The sequence below is a fragment of the Gopherus evgoodei genome, chromosome 2, assembly GCF_007399415.2.
Source record: "Gopherus evgoodei ecotype Sinaloan lineage chromosome 2, rGopEvg1_v1.p, whole genome shotgun sequence".
NCBI lineage: Eukaryota > Metazoa > Chordata > Testudines > Testudinidae > Gopherus > Gopherus evgoodei.
This window is the reverse complement of record NC_044323.1, coordinates 105564318-105584807: the sequence shown is the minus strand read 5'-3', so window position 1 is coordinate 105584807 and position 20490 is coordinate 105564318. Positions and strand designations below refer to the sequence as shown.

Sequence of the window (20490 nt, the reverse complement as noted above, 5' to 3'; positions counted from 1 at the left end):
CAAGTAAAACATTCAAGATTTAGGAGATGCCAGAAGTTAGGTTGTCCAAGCACCCTGATTTCTGCTCCCTTGTGTGTATGCATAATGGCTCTGATTCAGCAAAGCGTACTTATGCATATGTATAACAGAGCAAGCATGTAGTCCTGTTGACCCTGGAAGGCTTACATGAGGCTTACGTGCTGGTCCTCTGTGCGGGATGAATTTCACTCAGCTTGCACATATTTTACTTTGGAATTTCAGGAAAGCATTTTGTTGGTTTTAGTGCTGTCCTGAATCTGGGTGCAATTGGGAAAATGGACAGTGCTTTTATAACTTGAGGACTCTGACCCATATTTTTTCTAATTCTTCTTTTTTTAAAACTCTGTCAGTTTGCAGATTCATTTAACTTTAACCCACACAAATGGCTCCTAGTGAATTTTGACTGCTCTGCTATGTGGTAAGTAATACAGGATTTATAAAGTTGTCAGAAATAGTGAACTTTATGGTGAAGAACACTCTTTCTAAATGCTTATTCCCTTTGTCACATAGAAATATGGAGTTTTGTCTAAGTGAATGATGCACAGTAGTATGATAAATTGTTTGACTGAGGTGGTAGAAAACTAGAAATGTGTCTGAGCCCTGAAGTTTGGAGCTAGACATAAAAATTCAGGAGATTCAGATCTATTCCATTTTGTGCTCATTTAAAGAAATGAATTGCACATTACACCAAACTTCTTTCTCCATTTTGATATGGTCTCTCTGACTGCACACTTTAAAAGCCTTTGTTTATAGAGTTTGGACTTCAGTAGGTTCAGAGCAGTGCAATTCAAAAAAGCCTTTGCAAATGTTTTTCAATTTTTTTCTTTATTCATGTGTGAGGAGCAAGACTGTATTTTGTGTTCCAAAGAGGTGCCACAGAGAAACCTGCAGGTATGTTGGGGACACAAAGCAAAATGGCCTAAAGGAAATAATCATCATCACAAGGAGAATAATAATAATAAACAGAATAATATAAAATTCTCATAACAGACAACCCATAGCTAGGACTTACACTTAGGTTTGTTGGGAAGCTCTATTGCCAGCATCTCGCAGTCACCCACCATCTGAGTATATTGATTACCAAAACAGCTGCTCAGGAAATGCTAAATATTTTCCATGAAAAAATTCAAAAGAAACTTTTTAAAAAAAAATAATTTTTTAAAAAAAGTTCCATTTTCAAAAACTGAAATAAAAAAGGTCTTTCCATTTTTTGTTGAAAAACTAATTTTCATTTTGGAAAAAGGCCATTTTTATTTTTAAAAAAATCACCTGAAAAATCTGGAACAGTACTAATTATCAGTACTTTCCCTCTCTCCTTTCCTTCTCTCTTATCATCAGCATCACTAATGTGTAAAAACATGAGACTTTTGTGCCTGTGACTTCATCCCCAGTTACAAATGTGCACATCACCATGTAATAGGAGCTTTTCAGCTCCTAGGTTAGGGTTGCTAACTCTAAACTGTCCAGATCAGTGTCCTGCTGCAAATGTTCTTCTTTTTGGTAGGTATCAGTAGGTTATTATGATTATTCACCACTGTAGCACCTGGGAGCCCTTATCATGAACTAGGACCCTCATTGTGCTAGATGCTGTGCAAATGCAGAACAGAAACAGTCCGTGTTTCTGGTGTTTTGATTCTGCCTCATTCTTACTGGTAGTCACATCTCAATAAAGAATATTTTGTGGTTTAGAACCAAGCCCTAGAGTGTAATTATCTCATGATGAGATGTGTGTCTCTGTGTAAACATTAGAAGAGAGAAGGGCGGAATTCATTTTCTTGCTTCCCCCTTAACTCCCTTTCATGATTCAGAGAACCAAGTGTCTGATGGAAGTGAGGAAATGAACCATCATACTCTTGGCTTTCTCTCTCAATTCAGTTCTCATATGGCAACAAAACGTAATAAGAAGTAACTCAGTAGCTGCATTCATGAGCAGTTAGAGCAAACACTTTTCATTTCTTTGAAAGGAAAGTAGTGTAAATCACAAAATAACTACTAAATGGTGCAATATCTAGACATTGTTAGTGTATGAATTTGCTCTTGCTTGCATGGACATAAATCTATGGAGTTACACCAATGTAAAACTGGTGTAAGTCAGAGGAGACTCGGGCATTTAAGAGGAGATTTTCAAAGGCACAAATGGCAGTGAGATGCCTCACTTGCATTAGTGCATCCCTTGGAAAATCTCCCCCTTAATCCCTTTCCCTCATAATTCTGTTAAGCCAAGTTAAAAGTATATTAAAAAATTACGAAGTCATTTTTTGAATTATATTGCTCCTACTCTGCCAAAGCCCAGACATTTAAAAAGCTGTATATATGCGTGTATGCACAATTGTAAAAAATAACCTTAAGAGAATTCACTCAAAATTCCGGGCAACCGTAACTTTGTAAAGTCCAAACTCTCTTCATTTTGAATTCTTTACTTGGCAACTTTAACATTTTGAATGTAGTTCTTTAAACTGAATTTCCCAGGGGTTGTGGTGGCGGTTTATCATGACAGATAAATTCTGTGATGTTGAACAACTTTCTAGACAGCACTGGAACAGTGAACTCACACTTTGTGCATTGGTTTGTGCATAATCCTATGGAATGAGATAGAGTTCCTCCCAGACTCCAGGGGCATATAGTCTCAGGCCTTAGAGGTAATTTGCAATCCACTGCAGATGGATAAACTATACCTATTTAGTTTTCAGTCCACAGAGCAAGGTCCATATAAATCTTGTCCAAACCTGCGTGCTTAAAGTTAGGCACATTAATTCTAGTTTAGGCACCTAAATAAAAGTAGCCTGACTTTAACAGGAGCGAGAACCTGCAGTTTCTGCTGAAGTTAATGGGTGCTCAGAAGTACATAAAGCCATCAGGGTCTCTCTTCCTTTCTCTTTAAATGCACCATTAATTAGTATTATTATTTTATTAGTCTGATTTTTTATTATTATTAAAATGATCCTGTTTGTATCAAGAAAGAGCATAACCACTCCAGGCAGGCCAATAACATTAGCAGCAGAATACCTTCATCTTACTCCTCAGTAACACTGACTGAGTCCAATGAGACATACATTTTTATTCCTATCATAAAAATATAACAATGTTTGTTTCTGACCCACAGGAAAGCTTTGGGGGAAACAAAACTCCATATATGAAAGCAACTGTCTCCAGACATATGATCTTCTATATGTGGGCAGCACTATATTCCATTATTAATCCTCCTATATTTTGCCCCCAATAACTTGAAAGGTTCCCTAATTGCCCTACTGGATTACCACTTTGTGTTATTGTTCACACACATTCATGATCTATGGGCTGCCAGGATGAGTTACCCTTCATAGCACTATTGGGGAGGGTTTTTTTGTTTTTTTTCTCTAGCTAATCCTTTACATCAGTCACTTTCTCTGCCTCATCTTTCCAATGAATTACCTTTCCCATAGATCCAGTGAATCAGTCGGAGGCGGGGAAAGCACTGCTGGAACAATCCAGCGCTCCCAAATTCTTCTGCAAAGCAACTGTGGAAGTCTCTTCTAAGCAAAGCTGTGATACTTACTGTAAATGACCTTCTGTAGCAATTTGCTCGTTTAGATTTCTCCCTCGGGTTCAAATACAATGGTGTTTACATCTATTCACATGCATGCACAGGGCCAGTTTCTTATTCTTGCCTGTCTAATCTGCCAAGGCTTTTATACTGTAGTTATCACGGGTGTCTGAGCACTTCAAAATTGCAGCCTGAAATGCACAGGCATCCCTATAATTTTGGCTGTGGGTCTGATCTAAAACCAGAAGGACATATTTCTGATTCCACCAGATAAAAGATATCACAAAAGCAGCTGGTCTCATAAGATTTTGACTCTGTATGGAGGAAAATCTCATGAGATCTGGGAAGATTTCTGCCACTTTGGGCTGAAACTTCATCAGAATACATTGCAAGATGTTGGTGCCATTAGGGCCTCACTTCAGCAATGCACTTAAGCATGTGTTTAAGTCCCACTGATTTAAAAGGGAATTAAACATGTACTTAAAGTTAAGTTTAGGTGTAAGTGCTTTGCTGAAGAGGGGCCTGAAACCAAGCCTGAACCCAAACCTTGAACTGCAGCCTAAACATGGTCCAGGTTTAAACCTTACCTCTCTTAAGAATGGGAATGCCACCCAATACAAAGGTGAAACCTTAGATGGAAATATATTCAGAAAGGCTGAGATTTTCAAAGGAGGCTGAGGGCTTGTCTACATGGCAATTTAGTGTGCAGCAAGCCAGGGTATGATCTACAGCTCACAAGCCTGCCACACACTAACTGGCCAGTTAGACCCTGCAATCATACACTAAAAGGTCCATAATGCACTTTGACCTACTGCTGTTCCAAAGCATCCAAAGTGCACTAAGGAACTTCCAGTGTGTGATAACAGCGTCCACACAACCAGTCAGTGTGCAGGAAGCCAGTGTGTTCTAGATTGACAACCTGGCTTACAGCACACTAAAGGATTTTGAACATATTATTTTTTGAAAGGAAAATGTTTTTTATAGTTTAAAATAAAATTTTACAAGGAGTTAATCTATAATGAGAAGTAATCATTTTGGTTATTTTCTTTATAAATTAAAATGGACATGATAATTGAGGTCTTTAAAAGCTGCAGTTGTGCAATCAAAATAGGTAACTACTTTTCATAATGATTTCATTATTCTATTCAGAGGGATTTTTATTGTGCACTTGGCGGTATGAACCTTTAATGTGCAAATCTCAGCCAGCTAGATCTTAATGGGTCTATTAGCATGACTTCAGATCTTTAAGAAAGCTTCAATCCCCATAAGGTATCAAAGAAACTTTATAAAATATGTACAGAGACCTTAAATCAGACAGTGGTATGCGCAAATGAAGGTAAGGGCATGACTTAAATCCTCAGATGTATTCAGTGTTAGAAGCTAAAATTCATTGTGGGGAATCGTAACTACTCAAGATCAAATTTAGACCTGGTGTGTGCAGATGCAGCTCTGTTGGCTTTATTTCTTAGGATTTTAGACTTTTTTTAAATAAAGCCCTCTCAAATAGACATTTTCTTATTGCCAGTCAGAATCTTTGAGACTTTTACCTGGGAAAGACCATATCCCCTTTAAAAACAATAATGTCCGTTTAGTACCTGCAGGGCTCACTGACACAATTGTTTCTAAGTATCCATCTATCAGCTAGTAGGAGTGGGAGTTGAAAACATTTAAGCACCTTTCGAAAAAATTGCCACACCATAGCAAATGTTGTTTAATCAGATGTCCTTTCTCTGATATTGATCAATACTGGATGTTGCAAAAGAAAGGGTGGATCTCTAATTCTAATGGTTCATTGCTTCATACCTCCATAGTATGGTTAGTTTCCTCCTGAGCCAGTGTGGCCCAGGCAAATAATTAAGCAGGCATGTAACTTTGTGCACAAGTCCCATTGACTTCAACTGCTGCTTATGCACTTAAAATTATGCACCTGCTTATCTCCTTAAATATAAGGAATAAATGTTATCTTTTGGAACATGATATTGAGTGCATATAGGCAGTGGTCCCCAACCTTTTTCATCTGGCGGGCGCCAGACGACAAGCCACGAAGGACCGTGGCAGCAGACAAGCACCCGCTAAAATTCTGCCGACAAACGGCAATGTCAATAGGCGTCACCACCAAAATGACACGGACAAGTAGCGTGATGCAGAGGTGTCACTGCCAAAAATTGGTGGCATTTTGGTGGCGATGCCTCTGGATGATGCAGCTTGTCAGTGGCATTTCGGTGAATGCTCGTCTGCCGGCCAGGGTGCAGGCACACTTAGGTACCCCGCCAGGTGCCATGGCGCTCGCGGGCATCATGTTGGGGACCCCTGATGTAGAGTGTGTGCGCATTTGACATATACTTACATGCATACAAAGAGTAAGATATTGGAAATTAGATGTTTAGGTAGAAATTTACAAATAATTCCAATTAGAAACAAATATGCAGAATCTTGTACAAGAAGTAGATTTTGTTGACCATTTTCTCTTTGCTATCCCATAGTAATGTTCTTAATTATTTTATCAAATATTTACAAGCCTAATATGGTGACAAAATAGTCTCTATCTTTGGGGTATCTAATCTCATCTTATGTAGATTGCCCATTATTTGTTGTGTATGAGTGACTTCCTCTACAAATAATGATTATGCCATCAAAATACTTATTATTACTAATCAATATGATGCAGCTTCTTCCCTTTACAAGAAAAAAATATTTGCCTTTGAAAGTTATTCCAGCTACACTGCTCACTAGTTTTACACTCAACGGAGCTTGTCTTTCAGAGATGATTACATTATATCAAGCCTTCAAAGCCATGGTACCTCTGACAATGCAATTGCTTCAACATATCACTGGAAATATTGCATTCACCACTAATTTTACTGTTGTCTTAACTAACTCACATGTTCTGGTGTGAGTGCCTGTTTTCCCTGTGGAAGGACTTTGTGTGTGTTTGTTTCCTGTCTGTTTTTTAAATATGCAGTAAGAGTTCAGTGCTGCAAACCCTAACTTCAGGGCTTCCAATGAGCAGTGACAATGTAGAAAATAAAGATTTGCAGGATTGGGCCCTATATAAGGACTAGGTAGTACATTGGAAATATGTGACTGAAACCGATTTTCCTTATCTGATTTCCTTACCTAATCACCTATTAATTGTCTTTTGTCTTAGGTGAGACAATGCTGTGATAATCTAATCCATGTTGGTCTTTTTGTGCAGGGTGAAGAAGAGATCAGACTTAACAAATGCCTTTAAATTAGATCCTCTTTACCTGCAGCATTGCCATCAGGAATCTGGTAATTTTGCATTTAAATAAGATCTTTGTTTTATCCACACTTTTTTTTTATTGCAAAACTCAGTGAAAGGTTAGGGATAAAACTTTTTAAAAATATTCTAAATCTCATTTTCAAAAGTAACTAGGATCAGATTTTCAAATATATTTAGGTGCCTATAGAGGCAGATAAGTGCATAATCAGATTTTCAAAAGTGCCTAAACAGAGTTAAGCACCTAATCCCTATTTAAATCATTCAACATTTTTAAATAAAAAATGTTCCCAACTTTCTGTTCTGCGAAACAATTCATTATTTTGCTTTTTTGCCCAATTCAAAATGAAAGCAAAATTTCAAAATATATGTTTCCCACGGGACAGAAATGCAGGCCTTCATAGAGTGACAAGATAGTAGCTGCGTTCTCCAAGGATGCAGAAGTAAATGAAGTAAATTTTATCTGATATGAAGGTGGTTGATGGAAAATAATTTTTGAAGCTGCATCATGATAATATCAGAATGCTTGCAGCAAGACACATACACCCCTTTATATGGAGTTTCATTTATTGAGTCTCTTACAGCATATCAGTCAAACTGTTCTTTTGTCGCTCAAGTCCAGCCCTTGCTCCCTTTGACTCAGGAATCACAGAGCACTCCTTCAGTGTCTGCCTGGATAACTCAGGCTGGCTGCAGTCCTTGATTAGCTTCTTCAGGCTGGCCCCTTTCTGCTTCATCCTTTACTCCCAGGTAGGGCCATTTGCATCTCTGGAAGCTTCTCTTTTATCTCCAGGCCTGGACTGATTTAACCACATGATCTACCTGTCATGTGGCTACACTAATTTTCCCCACTTGGGGAGAAGTGCTGAATGAGGCACAGGTGGGGCTGGCCCCATTACACCTTAAAGGGCCAGTCACCCTGTGACAGAGGATAAAGTGAGGCCTACAAATCTTGTGCAGACCTGGTGTCTTTGTAAAAGGCCAGTGAAGACCTTGCAGCTCTTAGGCCATGCATAGGGTATCTTCATATGTCAATGTTGCTCTTGGCACATATCCAGTAATTGCAGAATGGCTTCTGTCCCATCACCAGCTGCCCACCTCCCACCCCCACAATTGGTTAGAACTGTGCAGGGCAGTTACAGTTGTGCAGGGTACCACTGACTAATGGTACAAGTTGCATAGTAACATTCCCTGCCCTAGAATAGGAACTTACTCTGTAGTATGGCTGTTCTCCTGACTTCTTCCTTTTCTGTTCAATGTGACCTCTTTGGTCACAAGGACATGAGTCTCTGGGTAGCAACCACGAAGGTGCTAGGGACAACTGCACAAACTGACTGGTGCTACCATAGCTGCTCCCTTTCCCTTCTGTGTATCCCTCCTTCCACATGTAAATAGGCCTGCATTGCGTAAGGAAAGTGGAACGCACTTTTCAGAGTGAAATTGCTACTTTATGAGTAGTTTGCCCTTGTTAGATACAGTTTAAAATAAGTAATTTAATTAAACTATATTTTTCAGTGGCACGTTTAACAATTACATCTATCAAAAACAGGGCCCTTTACTTGTCCATTATAATGCTGTGTGGTTTGTATCTTCAAACTACTCGCAGGACAGTGTATTACTTGTTTATATGAAATAATGCAATGTTAGGAAGTTTTCTTGTTGTATCAACATTAGGCTTTGGCAGCAGATCCTAGGATTTTCCAGCCCGAAACTCAACAAACATCTCATTCTAATTTAGATGAGGTAATTCCAGGAGATAGAGAACAAAGTAAACTTTTCTACTCCAGTAACTTTTTTAAAGACTTGGGTTCTAAATGTAGGGGAATTTCCTAATTCCTGGCTATGTGGGCTGACTCTGATTTTAATACAATGCAAATGTGAAGCAAAGCAATAATCAGGAAATTGCACAAGCTGTGGCGATGAGGTTTGTCCTCTCTGGCTAAAATTTCCAAGAAACATGCTTTATTAGAACAATGTTTTTATTACAAGAAATATAAATGACTATGACTACACATAGGCACTGAGAGTTGCCTACTTTATGTGAAAATCTGCTTTCTTTTTTTTTTTTTTTTTTAAAGTTAAACTGAATATTAGCTGTCATGAAAATTGTGAAATTGACAGCACTGGAATCTGAGGAGACAGTGACAGCAGGAGAAATGCAAGCCCTGTTTAACACTGCCCACCGAAGTGTTTCCTACTTGACTTGAATGTTCCATCTAAGGGTGGGGCAGTTCAGTCTTTATGCCTTTTCCTTGCCTTAATCTGCCAACAAAACTACGAACTGCGTTTTTGGTTTTTTTTAATCTGGATATAGTAACTCAACAGAATATTTCACGTAGGTCCTCAGATGGCAGACATCGTCTCTTGGTCATTACCAGCCTGATCCAGATCTGAACCTGCAGTTTAGGAGACTAATTGCTCTGTATCCAATCCTTATTTGCCAGTCCTTTCCCAGAAATAAGGACCACGTTTTTCAAATTCAGGTGCCTAACGTGGAGCTATTAAAATCATATTTAGGCACCTAAGTAGAAGTGGCATGCTTTTCAAAGCTGCTGAGCAGCCAGAGGCTGATGGTCCCAGTGACTTCAATGGGATTTATAGGAGCTCAGCACTTCTGAAAATCAAGCTACTTTTATTTAGATGCCTAATTATGGGTTTAGGTGTTCACCCCAGTTGGAAAATTTCAGCCATGGCTCACAAGGAAAACAAGGTGATGCTTTAAACATCATTCATCTATCACTCAGGAATTTAAATGATTGGCAAAAGATATCAGTCTGTGTGCAATTACTCTTAATAACCCTGTAGCAATTATATGCACCTCAAAGAGGAAAGTCTTTATTTTGTCAGTAATTATAATGGTATGTGATTTGCTTCCTCACACCAGGGGAATTGTATTAGCCTGCCTGGCAACCAGCAGTATAGGTCAGATCCTAATGGCAGTGTTAGAAGGAAATAGCTTTATACTCTCTTGTGAATGCCACATGTGCTACCACAATTCAAATCCTCCTGATTAAATACAGATGAAATAATAAGGCATGTAATCACTAGAACAAGGACTTAATCATTGATTGCTTTCTACTTCACAGCTTATGAAAAGGGTTACTGGTAGATCGTTAGACACTGTCCCTTACATCGACATACAATTAGTTTCCCATCACCAGTTGCCTTACCGTTCGCTACCCGCCTTGCAACTGTTACATGAAAATAGCCATTGAGATGTAAAAGGAAAAGAGTGTTATCAAATTGCCTTGTTACTCATCTGAGACCCAATTGGTCTTCCACTAGGTCAATGGGCAGAGTGTACTTGTGCCGAAGGGGCCAAAACAAGAATGAGAGCCCCATTGTCCTAGGTGCAATACAAACATCTAGTAAAGAGACAGTCATTGCCCTGAAAAGCTTACAGTCTTGATCATCACAAGCAGCAACAAGTTAATGAAGCAAACAAATATGGGGAGGAAGGAAGGGTAGGAAGTGTTAATAATAATAGGAGTATTTTTTCACATAGTCTAGCCCTGTACACAGTGTAGATTGCCACTGCATTGGAACATGCCTCTGGTCTACCAGGCAACCAGGACTTCACTGAAAATGTTTCCTTTTCCCATAAATAAAAGTGTTAGGAAACATAGACATGGCATGTGACTAGTTTAAAAAGTGCATGTAATACAATAGCATATTGTACCTTTTCATTGGGGGGGTCTCAGTTTAGGCAAGCACTTAGTTACATGCTTAAGTGTCTCTGAAGTCAGTGGAACTGACATATGCTTAAAGCTAAGCACTTACCTAAGTGCATTGCTCAATAGGGATAGACTTAATCACATGCTTTAGTACGTTCCTGAAGCAGAGCCTGGGACTGAGAGGCAGAAGAGATGGGTTTTGTTCTTGTCTCTGTCCCTGACTCACTGCATGACTGGGAGCTAGTCATTTTACAACTTTATGCCTCACTTTCCCCTAAACTAAAGATCAATTTAATTGACAGATTCCTAAAAAAATAAGCACAGCTTGCACCCTAGGTGCTGAACAAATTAGGTCTATTAATACTGTGCCTACCTCACGGGGGTATTTTGTGTATGTGTGGCTTTGTCAGTGTTTATAAAGGGCTTTTAATACCTTGAATGAAAAGCAGAAGTGAAGAGCAAAGCATTGTTGTCCAAGTATAACTGATGAGCAGTTATTTAGAATTCTCAGTGACTTGTCTTACAGACTTAAATACTAACAATAAGTGTGAATGAGCAGCTTGGGGTGACCAACAGCATAAAATCCTTCTTGAAAATATTTCCAGTTTCCCAAAGTGAAGACTATGGCAGTTTTATGACAAAGATCCTGTGATGAATTGGTGACCTGTTGTTACTCTTTCTCTTTGAGGCAGTGAATTCCTGTTTCAAGTCAAATTACTGAAAGGTGTTTTACTCGATACTTCCCAGACAAGTGTCTCCTTGTAACAGGAAGATAAATAGGGTGTTTGGCATATCATCATTCACATGGTCCCAAATATAATGGAAAGGAGAGCCTCATTTCTCCTTTTGAAATCTGTTTCATTAATTCTGCCAATGGAGGAGTACTCTGTCCTCAGTTGCCATTGTACTCAACGCTACCGAGAACCTCGCGGCATCATGGCCAAGTGTATGGTGGCAATAAAATATAAAAATATTTCATATAATTTAGCAGACTGTTTTTTGCTATCACAGTAAATAGATTTAAGTATTTTTTTTCCTTAACTTACAGGGCTTGTTACAGATTACCGGGTAAGTACAGAGCCCTCAGTAGTAATAACAACATTGATTTATACACAGTAACTTTTCTAAAAATATGTTTTTCTTTTAATTGTTGCTATAGTAACTCAGAGTTAAGTTTCTTTTTTTTCTTTTCTGTGAAAAAGGCTCAACTTGCTGTTCCCTTGATAATTCCCCAAACCAGGAAAATTTAAAACTCCAGTCCCTATTTACTTTTAAACCTTTTGTTTAAAGGGATGTGATGGTACAGATTTATGCCAATTAACAACAAAGGGTAAGCAATACAAGCCAAAACAGGGAAATAACTAATTAAAGAATATTTAGATAAATTGGATGTATTCAGGTCAGCAGGGTCAGATGAAATTCATTCTCAGGTACCTAATGAACTAGTTTGAGCAATCTCAGAACAGTTAGCAATTATCTTTGAGAACTACCGAAAGACAGGTGAGGTCCCAGAAGAGTGGAAAAGGGTAAACATAGTACCTATCTTTAAAAAGGAGAACAAAGAAGATGCAGGGAATTATAGACCAGTCAACCTAACATCAATACCTGAAAAGTTACTGGAACAAATTATTAAACAATCAATTTGTAAGCACCTAGAGGACATTAGGATTGTAAAGAATAGTGAGCATGGATGTGTCAAAAACAAATCATCCCAAACCAAACTAATTTCCATCTTTTGACACAGTCCCATATGACATTTTCACAAGCAAAACAGGGAATTGTCGTCTAGATGAAATTACTATAAGGCGGGTGCACAACTGGTTGAAAGACCATACTCAAAGAATAGTTATCAATGGTTGCTGTCAAACTGGGAGGGTGTATCTGGGGCAGGGGTAGGCAACCTATGGCACGCGTGCCAAAGGCAGCATGCGAGCTGATTTTCAGTGGCACTCACACTGCCTGGGTCCTGTCCACCAGTCCGGGGGGCTTTGCATTTTAATTTAATGAAGCTTCTTAAACTTTTTAAAAACCTTATTTACTTTACATACAACAATAGTTTAGTTATATATTATAGACTTATAGAAAGAGACCTTCTAAAAAGATTAAAATGTATTACTGGCACTCGAAACCTTAAATTAGAGTGAATAAATGAAGACTCGACACCCCTTCTTCTTCACCACTTCAGGGTTGCTGACCCCTAATCTAGGGGCATCCCACAGAGGTCAGCCATAGGTTCAGCACTATTCAATATTGTCATTAACGAGTTGGATAATGGAGTGTAGAGAAGGCTTATAAAATCTCCCAATGACACCAAGCTGGGAGGTGTTGAAAACACTTTGCAGGACAGGATTAGAACTCAAAACAATGTTGACAAATCGGAGAAAATGTCTGAATTCAACAAGATTAAATTCAATAAAGACAAGTGCAAAGTACTTCACATAGGAAGGAAAAATCAAATGCACAGCTACAAAAATAGGGAATAAGTAGGTAGATGTTAGTGCTGCTGAAAAAGATCTGGAAGTTATAGTGGATCAGAAATTGAATACGAGTCAGCAATGTGATGCAGCTGTGAAAAGGGCTAATGTCATTCTGGGATGTATTAAGAGGATTCTCATATGTAAGACAGCACTTTACTCAGCACTGGTGAGGCCTCAGCTGGAGTGCTATGTCCACTTCTAGGCACCACACTTTAGGAAAGATGTGGACAAAATGGAGAGTGCAGGGAAGAGTAACAAAAATGATAAGAGTTAGAAAACCTGAACTATGAGGAAAGGTTAAAAAGACTAGGCATGTTTATTCTTGAGGAAAGAAGATCTAGGAGGGACCTGATAGCAGTCTTCAAATATGTTAAGGGCTGTTATAGAGAGCATGGTGATGATTGTTCTCCTTGTCCACTGAAGGTCGGACAACAAGTAATGCATTTAACCTACAGCAAGGGAGATTTAGGTTAGATATTAGTAAAAAATCAAACTTTCTAACTATAAGGGTAGTTAAGCACTGGAACAGGCTTCCAAGAGAGGCTGTGGAATCCCCATCACTGGAGGTTTTTAAAAACAGGTTGGACAGACACCTGTCAAGGATGGTCTAGGTTTACTTGGTCCTGTCGCAGCACAGGCAGCTGGACTTGATGGCTTCTCAAGTACCTTCCAGCCCTACATTGCTATGATTCTGTGTCTGACTGATAGCTCTAGGCTTGGCTTGGCCAATAGAAGGAATCTTCCTGAAGATATTTTCTTTAGACCATAGTGCCTAATAGGTTACTTTAAAAACTTATTATGAATGTATTTTCTCCTAAAATGAAATCTTTCTATTTCTTAAAACTTTATTTAAAAAAAATCTTTATATGGGCCCTTCATGGTAAGTTTGTCTTTGTGCCCTGTCTCACAAGGTGCAGAGCTCCTTGTGTAGACTTTAGTGGGAGTTTTGGGTGCAAAAGCAATATGTGCTTTGTCTCATGATCACTATCTTCTGACACCTCCTCTCCTTTCCGCTTTTGTATTTAAACAATTGGGTGTTGACTGTGCCAATGTATTTGCCAGTACCAGAATAATTTTGCATGACTTGACCTATCTCTTAAATTATTATACAGGGAGCCTCTGGAAGCTTGAACTATGGTCTATGCCAAAACTGGGTGTATAAATTGTGCTGTACCTGTAACAATGTCTTCTGACATGGAGACCATTCCTTCTCAAATGCATTACTCCTTCTGCTTGCAGCATTGGCAGATCCCTCTCGGCCGAAGGTTTCGTTCCCTGAAAATGTGGTTTGTGTTTAGAATGTATGGAGTCAAGGGACTACAGGAGTACATCCGTAAGGTGACCTTCTTTTACTTTTTGGGAAAATTTGTGTTGGGGATGGGGAGAAAAGGGCTTAAGAATCCACATCTATGTGCCTTCTGCGTACATCCCCTGCATGCATAAACAAAGCTTGTTGCACAGCCCAGTCTTGAGAGGCTGTGAGTTTTAGATGCCACATTAGTGGCATCATTCAAAACAAAGCCAAGACTTTTCACTGATGCCTTAGTAGTTGTATGTATTTATTATTTTATTATGTTGTATGTATTTATTATACAATAGGGTCAGGATTAGCGTTTAGGATTTGTGTATGTGCCCATGATTTACTGGGCATGTTACCTAGTTTGACTGAAACTAGTTTCAGGTGTTTCCTGCATGGAAGTGCCTTCAGGATATGGTTGCCTGCAGATTACAATTTATCCTTATTATGATTAAGTACTGGGGACATTCCTGCTTTAGCTACAGGGTAGTTTGTTATCACCGTAAATGCATGTGCTGTTGTGCTGTGTGATGTACCTACTTCTGTTGTAAATATAAAGTAAAACTGCAAAATAGCTTTTATGTTTCCAAACTCAAGAGAAACTGCTGACAAAGATAAAAATACAAGGCCAGATCCTGCAGTTACACTAACTGAGGTTCTGGTCCAAAATCTACAGCAGTAGAGATTTATATTTAATTAGCTATCTAACCTCTGATTCTGATTGTTCTTGGTGGGAGTGTGTGTAGACACAGATGTGCGAAACTCTCCCTGGGACACATACTTCTTAACAAAAGTAGGACTAGTACCACAGTTTTCTTCCTTAAGAACCTCCTTATGCAGACTAGCTAGTAAGAACATAAGAACGGCCGTACCGGGTCAGACCAAAGGTCCACCTAGCCTAGTATCTTTCTACTGACAGTGGCCAATGCCAGGTGCCCCACAGGGAGTGAAGCTAACAGGCAATGATCAAGTGATCTCTCTCCTGCCATCCATCTCCATCCTCTGATGAACAGAGGCTAGGGACACCATTCTTTACCCTTCCTGGCTAATAGCCATTTATGGACTTAGCCACCATGAATTTATCCAGTTCCCTTTTAAACATTGTTATAGTCCTAGCCTTCACAACCTCCTCAGGTAAGGAGTTCCACAAGTTGACTGTGCACTGTGTGAAGAAGAACTTCCTTTTATTTGTTTTAAACCTGCTACCCATTAATTTCATTTGGTGACCCCTAGTTCTTGTATTATGGGAATAAGTAAATAACTTTTCCTTATCCACTTTCTCCACATCACTCATGATTTTATATACCTCTATCATATCCCCACTTAGTCTCCTCTTTTCCAAGCTGAAGAGGCCTAGCCTCTTTAATCTTTCCTCGTATGGGACCCTCTCCAAACCCCTAATCATTTTAGTTGCCCTTTTTCTGAACCTTTTCTAGAGCTAGAATATCTTTTTTGAGGTGAGGAGACCACATCTGTACACAGTATTCGAGATGTGGGTGTACTATGGATTTATATAAGGGCAAAAATATATTCTGAGTCTTATTTTCTATCCCCTTTTTAATGATTCCTAACATCCTGTTTGCTTTTTTGACTGCCTCTGCGCACTGCGTGAACATCTTCAGAGAACTATCCACGATGATGCCAAGATCTTTTTCCTGACTCGTTGTAGCTAAATTAGCCCCCATCATATTGTATGTATAGTTGGGGTTACTTCACATTTATCCACATTAAATTTCATTTGCCATTTTGTTGCCCAATCACTTAGTTTTGTGAGATCTTTTTGAAGTTCTTCACAATCTGCTTTGGTCTTAACTATCTTGAGTAGTTTAGTATCATCTGCAAACTTTGCCACCTCACTGTTTACCCTTTCTCCAGATCATTTATGAATAAATTGAATAGGATTGGTCCTAGGACTGACCCTTGGGGAACACCTCTAGTTACCCCTCTCAATTCTGAGAATTTACCATTAATTCCTACCCTTTGTTCCCTGTCTTTTAACCAGTTCTCAGTCCATGAAAGGACCTTCCTTTTTATCCCATGACAGTTTAATTTACCTAAGAGCCTTTGGTGAGGGACCTTGTCAAAGGCTTTCTGGAAATCTAAGTACACTACGTCCACTGGATCTCCCTTGTCCACGTTTGTTGACCCCTTCAAAGAACTCTAATAGATTAGTAAGACACGATTTCCCTTTACAGAAACCATGTTGACTATTTCTCAACAGTTTGTTTTTCTATGTGTCTCACAATTTTATTCTTAACTATTGTTTCGACTAATTTGCCCGGTACTGACGTTAGACTTACCGGTCTGTAATTGCCGGGATCACCTCTAGAGCCCTTTTTAAATATTGGAGTTACATTAGCTATCTTCCAGTCATTGGGTACCGAAGCTGATGTAAAGGACAGGTTACACACCTTAGTTAATAGTTCTGCAACTTCACATTTGAGTTCTTTCAGAACTCTTGGGTGAATGCCATCTGGTCCCGATGACTTGTTAATGTTGAGTTTATCAATTAATTCCAAAATCACCTCTAGTGACACTTCAGTCTGTGACAGTTCCTCAGATTTGTCACCTACAAAAGCTGGCTCAGGTTTTGGAATCTCCCTAACATTCTCACCCGTGAAGACTGAAGCAAAGAATCCATTTAGTTTCTCCACAATGACTTTATAACATCTTTAAGCACTCCTTTTGTATTTCAATCATCAAGGGGCCCCACTGGTTGTTTAGCAGGCTTCCTGCTTCTGATGTACTTAAAAAACATTTTGTTATTACCTTTGGAGTTTTTGGCTAGCCGTTCTTCAAACTCCTCTTTGACTTTTCTTATTACACTCATGCACTTAAGCTGGCAGTGTTTTGCTCCTTTCTATTGCCTCACTAGGATTTGACTTCCACTTTTTAAAGGAAGTCTTTTTATCTCTCACTGCTTCTTTTACATGGTTGTTAAGCCACGGTGGCTCTTTTTTAGTTCTTTTACTGTGTTTCTTAATTTGAGGTATACACTGAAGTTGGGCCTCTATTATGGTGTCTTTAAAAAGGGCCCATGCAACTTGCAGGGATTTCACTTTAGTCACTGTTCCTTTTAACTTTTGTTTAATTAACCCCCTCATTTTTGTATAGTTCCCTCTTTTGAAATTAATTGCCACAGTGTTGGGCTGTTGAGGTGTTCTTCCTCCCACAGGGATGTTGAATGCTATTGTATTACGGTCACTATTTCCAAGCGGTCCTGCTATAGTTACCTCTTGGACCAGCTCCTGTGCTCCATTCAGGATTAAATCTAGAGTTGCTTCTCCCCTTGTGGGTTCCCATACCAGCTGCTCCATGAAGCAGTCATTTAAAGTATCGAGAAGATTTATCTCTGCATTTCGTCCTGAAGTCAAAGTGGGAGAGGAAGTTGTTGCTCCATCATCTGCCTAAAATGCCTAGAGAGCTACTCTCAGCGTAGGATGCCACTACTGTAGTAGATGAAGGATAAATGGAAGTTTTATGCTTTTTGTTTTGCTTTGGTTTTTATTTTCTTCTGCATAGATACCTTTCTGTTTGGCTCCATGGACAACAATCTAAATGGGATTTTGATCCTTATTATGTACTGGAGAAATGTATTTGGGGGGCAACAAGGACATTGGCTTTTTATCACCTCTGATACAATCCAAAAGTGAAATTTTGGATCTCCTCTGTCTCTCTTACTGAAGTGAAAATGGGTTCATGGTTTGTTATACCTCAGCCATTATTGAAGCTTTCACTGCATTGGTCTCTCCAGTTAGGTTTTGCAGATGGCAATTAATTCAATTTACTGGCGAGGTTTTAAATAGCACTAAATCTCATATTCTTCTGGTGGCAGAGTTGAAGTCCTCATGTTGATTACATGTACTTTATTGGATTAGTGTTAATACCTTATTAGTAACATTCAAGAAACTTGCCTGGCCTTTCTCTCTTCTCCCAAACATTTCCCTGTGTGCTCAGAGAGCAAATACTTGCCTTTTTAGAGTCCCGTAGACACCTTTTGAAGGCAGAGTTTTCCCATAATGTCTGGAAATGCATCACTTTTGTAAAGCTATTGACTTCAGTGGAGATGAACCAGGGATGAATGTGTCTCCTCATGTTTCTGAATAGATTTGTTTTCTAATTTAACGTAATTATAATGTTTTAGATTAGGTCATTACAGATGTGCTGGGGACAGGGGGGTGTAATGTTATTTCCTTGAGCGCTAAAAAGAGCTGTGGGATATAGTTCTCCAAAAGAAACCAAAAAACAAACAAAAAAACCCCACATGGCCAATTTATGACCTCACACTTGTGACTTCAGTAGCGTTACATGGGTATAATTGAGAGTAGAATTTTGCTTACTGAACATGTAAATTGACTAATTAATTTAGACTTGATTTCTTCCATTTGGAATGAACGATGGCTCATCACATTCTCTGAGTTTTATTTGCTTCTCTAAAAGTATCTCCTTTGTTTCTCCCAGTGGAACTGCAAGGGCAAGGACGGATTGATCTTTGGTTGTTTAGTAATCTAGATAACAGGATTGGTCTTTTAGATCAGTTGCCTTCTGTGAGATTGTAAACATTGCAATATTGCTACAAACTGTACCAATGTCCACTAACAGCAGTTGTAATGTGTTCCATACCTCCCTTCCACATTTCCCTACCCTCCTCTTTCCAGAAGATACTGTGGTGAATTTCGTTTTGGTGGTTGTAGTAATAAGGAATGTTATAAACTCTGGTAATGGATTATATTTGAAGCTGTAGACAGTTTTCCAAATGAAAAAAACTCTTGAAATTTAATCTCACTTTCCCACCCCCTCATCAGTCTTTAAGGATTTGTATAATTCCAGGCCTTGGGAAGTTCTTTCCATTTAAACATACGGTAACATCTAAAAAATGATAGTTTTCATACTTCCAGTGCTGGTCAAGGCAATCCTTCTAAAAAGAACAGCCAGTACTAGCTTGTAGGTTACACTTGGTGTTTCATTTGATTTGTGCCACAAGATTGTCCCTGAAGTTGCCAGAACTATTTCTCAATCTGCATTTAAAGAGACAAGTATTAGTTTTTGTGTTTGCTACACTTGGTCACATAGTGCAGTGAAACAAGACATGAATAAATCCTGCAGTTCTCCGTGCGTAGATCTACACTGCAAAGAAAATCCTGTAGTGCCGAGTCTCAGAGCCTGGGTCAATTCACTCTGGGAGCTTGGGCTGCAGGGCTAAAAATAGCAGTGTAGACCTTCCTGCTTGGGGTGGAGCCTGGGCTATGAAACCCAGCAAGGGGGGAGGGTTTCAGATTCCAGGCTCCATCCTGAGTGGGAATGTCTACGTTGCTATTTTTAGCCCTGCTGCCTGAGTCCCATGAGCCAGAGTCAGTTGACCTGGGCTCTGAGACTTAGTGCCATGGGATTTTCTTTGCAGGGTAGATATACTCTGTGTGGACACTCCAGGCCTCAAATACAGTGGGAACGCTGTGTTTCTGCTGCATTGGTGAGCAATCAGCGAAGAGGCCAAAGGGAATCCAAACCGTGGAGTGGAACTTTGTGGCGGCTCTTTGAGTTGGAATGTAGACAGGGGAATGAACTTATTTGGGATCAGTGCACCATGTAGATCTACACAGCTTCAGTGGACACACAAAGATGAGTTGCAGCAAGCCTGTTTGCTAGACCTACTCATCCTCTGTAGTTGCAGTTGCAGCCAGGTTCGGCCTTACTTGTAGGTTTGGGGAGTAGGATCCCATTTCCTCCCTGCTACTACAAAAACGACCTTGCTCATTCCCAAGTCATAAGGTCCTAAGATACTTAGGCACTTAGAAAATTTCATCCAGTGCCCACAAGAAAAGCTCTTTTACTCCGATTCCACTTGTGCAGCTGAGATTTAGATCAAAAGTTTGGAATTTTGAGAGATGACAACTTCTGACAAGTTGTAGCAGGGGAAAATGCCATAATCTTCCATTTTTAGTGCTGTGATTAGAAGAGATGAGATGAGTCTCTTTTGAAAAAAAATTTTGGTCTTAAAATATACCTGAACTTGGCTGTTCACATCCAGGTCTTTTTTCTGCCTTCCATTTCCCCATAGTTCCAAACAGTTTTATTTTTTAAGGAAAAAAAAAGTAGTTTTTTTAGAAGTTAAAGATGGTTGCTGTGTTTGCAGCTTTCAAAGTCTATATCTGACTGAATGGATAACCACTGCAATCTGGCATGTGCTTGTGTTGAGATAGGCAGCTAAGGAACAAAATATTCCTGGGATAGGAGCATGAGTGACTTTGGTTTAATTAGCA

The 20490-nt window shown here is 39.2% G+C and overlaps 1 protein-coding gene across 1 annotated transcript in view; it reads left to right on the top strand.

The window, feature by feature from the left end:
- The window catches only part of DDC (dopa decarboxylase), an 87066-nt gene that overhangs the window by 54823 nt on the left and 11753 nt on the right, over window positions 1-20490 (top strand). Inside the window, exons 9-12 of the mRNA XM_030549364.1 lie at window positions 369-436; window positions 6738-6814; window positions 11505-11524; window positions 14173-14271. Coding sequence (XP_030405224.1) covers window positions 369-436; window positions 6738-6814; window positions 11505-11524; window positions 14173-14271 — 264 coding nt within the window. The remainder of the gene's footprint in view (window positions 1-368; window positions 437-6737; window positions 6815-11504; window positions 11525-14172; window positions 14272-20490) is intronic.